Below are 2,707 nucleotides of genomic sequence, written 5' to 3'. Positions count from 1 at the left end.
GGCGGAGTCAAGCCGGAGCTGCCGGAGGAGTGGGGCCGCCCCGGCTGGGCTCCCGCTGCCCCGGCTCTGCGCTGCTCTGGAGGCCTGGGGAGCTGCTTCGCGGAGATAAGAGATGATAGGGTATCCGAGATCACATTCCCACACTCTGAATTTTCCAATAATGCCAAGAGTACTGACCTAACAATTAACTGTGTTGCAAAGGGGGCCTCTTCACCTAGCCCAAAGACAAACAATGCATTTCCACAACAAAGAATACTCGGAGAGGCAAGGAAATGCCTTCAAGCAACTACTACACACCGTGCAGATAACAGTACAATAGCTGCTAGGTTCTTAAATAACGATTCTTCATCAGCAGCAGCAAATTCAGAGAAAGATTCCAAAATCCCTCATTGTATTGAATTTGCCACGGATTTGCCCTCTTTACAAACTGATCCTGAGGAGGATGCTGCTTCTCCAGGGGCAGCAGCAGCAGCTGAGCTCCAGTGCACTGATACAGGCAGTAAGGCATTGCCATTCCTGCACAGCATTAAAATCAAAATAGAGGACAGCAGTGCGAACGACGAGTATGAGCCTGACCTTACAACACATAAGCTAAAGTGTGAGTGCAATGATACTAAGGATGAGTTTTACGGTGTGACTGAGAGTAATACCCAGGACGCTTTATTAACAGCCAAGGAAGATTCTGCATGCACTGAGAAAGAAACCACTTCCTTAAACCCGCTGACTCAGAGTCAGGTCCTCTCATGCACTTTAGGTACTCCAAAACCTGAGGATGGGGAGTATAAATTTGGAGCAAGGGTGAGAAAAAATTACAGGACACTGGTTTTGGGAAAGCGACCTATACTGCAGACTCCTCCAGTCAAACCAAATTTGAAATCAGCTCGAAGCCCACGTCCTACAGGTAAAATTGAGACACATGAAGGAACACTGGATGATTTTACAGTTAACAATAGACGCAAAAGGGTAGCCAGCAATGTAGCATCAGCAGTGAAAAGGCCATTTAATTTCATGGCAAATTTTCCCTGTCCACCATCACTAATTATTGGCAATGATGGGGATTTGTTGCCAGCTTATTCCTTAAACACCACTAAGGATTCCCAAACACCTCACAAGGCCCATCCTGTATGGAAATGGCAGCTGGGCGGTTCTGCAATACCTCTTCCACCTAGCCACAAGTTCAGGAAATTTAATTAATAAAACAGTTTGGAAAATATTTTCTTGAACCACCTTTAACTTTCTTACATTTTTTAAACTCTGCAGGATGGTTTGTACAAGCCCATTAATGCTTTACACACTTTTGGAATCCTGTTTTATCACATTGTGAAGACAGAAACCAGATTACTGTTTTCTTTGCCATTACAACAATGGGGTTTTTGGTTTATTTTGCGTTTTTGTTTTTGGTTTTGTTTTTAATTGGTTTGGTTCTGTTGCATTTGGGTTGTTTTTTTATTTCTTTGGTTACATTCCACAGAGTACTTCAGGCTAAAGACTCAAGTTAAACTCAGTTATTATGGTAGAGCTGGAACACTTTACTGTTTAAATGCTAATAATGCACCAGTACCTCAATTCAACTGCTGCAAATAAATGTCAAAAGGTTGAATAATAAATATCAGAATGAGCCATTAAATTTATGCACTAGATTTTGAAAATGGAAGTCTAACTGTTAATTCAGTTAAAGTTTGTTAAGTTACATGGTTGCACAGTAAGGGTTCACTATAATTCAATGTGGCAGCAGCGTACTTTTTGGGAGCTTTGTTTTCGGGTGCAGGGGTGTCTTTTTTGTAAAGCAGTTGCACTTACTCCTTTTTCTCTGGTTTGGAAAGGCTGGGGTCCGCCCGCGACTCCAGCGCTGGGAAAAGCTGCCTCATCGGAAACCAGTAAATAAATGTGGAATTCTATTTTTGGTAAAAGGGTGTCTTTTTACTTGTACGGCCACTCTTTGCAATTGGGAAGCCTTTTTGTTTCACCCAGAGGTCTTCAATAAGGTTACTATTACCCACTAATGTCATACTTAAGTTGTGGTCTGAACATGCCCCTTACAAACTTGCAAGGCAACTAAAATATTTGCCCGGCTGGCAGTACAATTTATGGTCCAGCCCCTCACGCTGGCTGGAGGAAATAGCAAAGCAGTAAATACAACACAGAAAGTGAAACGAGAGGCCATAAGTGGAAAGAATACACAAACTGAGAAGACCGTGTTATTCATAGCTTTTTGGCACCAAAACTCAGGCGTCTCAACCATGTTACACTTCCCGGTTCTATCCTTATCTCTTGAATTTGTTGTCCTGGTGGGATGGTTGGTTGTTTTTTTGGTTTTTGTTTTGGGTTTGTTTTTTTGTTTTTTTTTTTTTGCCATGTCATCCTCTCTATGTAGCAGAAACATTTCTACTGCACGTGACAATCAGAGGCAATTATCTATATTTGCACTTAATATCGAAATAGTCGAACAGGCAGACTTCTAGTGTCTAGCCCTCGGTAAGACATGCTGGTATAATATATTGTGATGATGGAAGCAGTAAATCAAAATTATGGAAATTTGCACTGTTGAAAAGCATGCTTTAGCTTTATTTTCAATTAAAAACACTGTTTAAAAAAAATCCTGATTCCATACACTTTGAATTATTGCAGAGTTATCCGTGGTTTCCTCTCCGTTTGTAAATTCACTGTTTTTATTTGGAGGAAATACGCTTCAAGAGGTTAACTGTTT

General features: G+C 41.4%; 1 protein-coding gene across 1 annotated transcript; it reads left to right on the top strand.

The window, feature by feature from the left end:
• Window positions 1-82: 82 nt before the first annotated feature.
• LOC104492802 (SKI/DACH domain-containing protein 1-like) lies at window positions 83-1,194 on the top strand (the record flags this gene model as incomplete). The annotated part of the gene is made up of 1 exon (XM_010135404.1): window positions 83-1,194. A coding segment is annotated over one exon (1,112 nt), but the record flags the coding sequence as incomplete, so codon positions are not given.
• Window positions 1,195-2,707: the final 1,513 nt, after the last annotated feature.

This window comes from Buceros rhinoceros, unplaced genomic scaffold (genome assembly GCF_000710305.1).
Source record: "Buceros rhinoceros silvestris isolate BGI_N320 unplaced genomic scaffold, ASM71030v1 scaffold46110, whole genome shotgun sequence".
In the NCBI taxonomy this organism is placed as follows: domain Eukaryota; kingdom Metazoa; phylum Chordata; class Aves; order Bucerotiformes; family Bucerotidae; genus Buceros; species Buceros rhinoceros.
The sequence above is the reverse complement of the archived record's forward strand: the minus strand, read 5'-3'. Positions and strand labels throughout refer to the sequence as shown.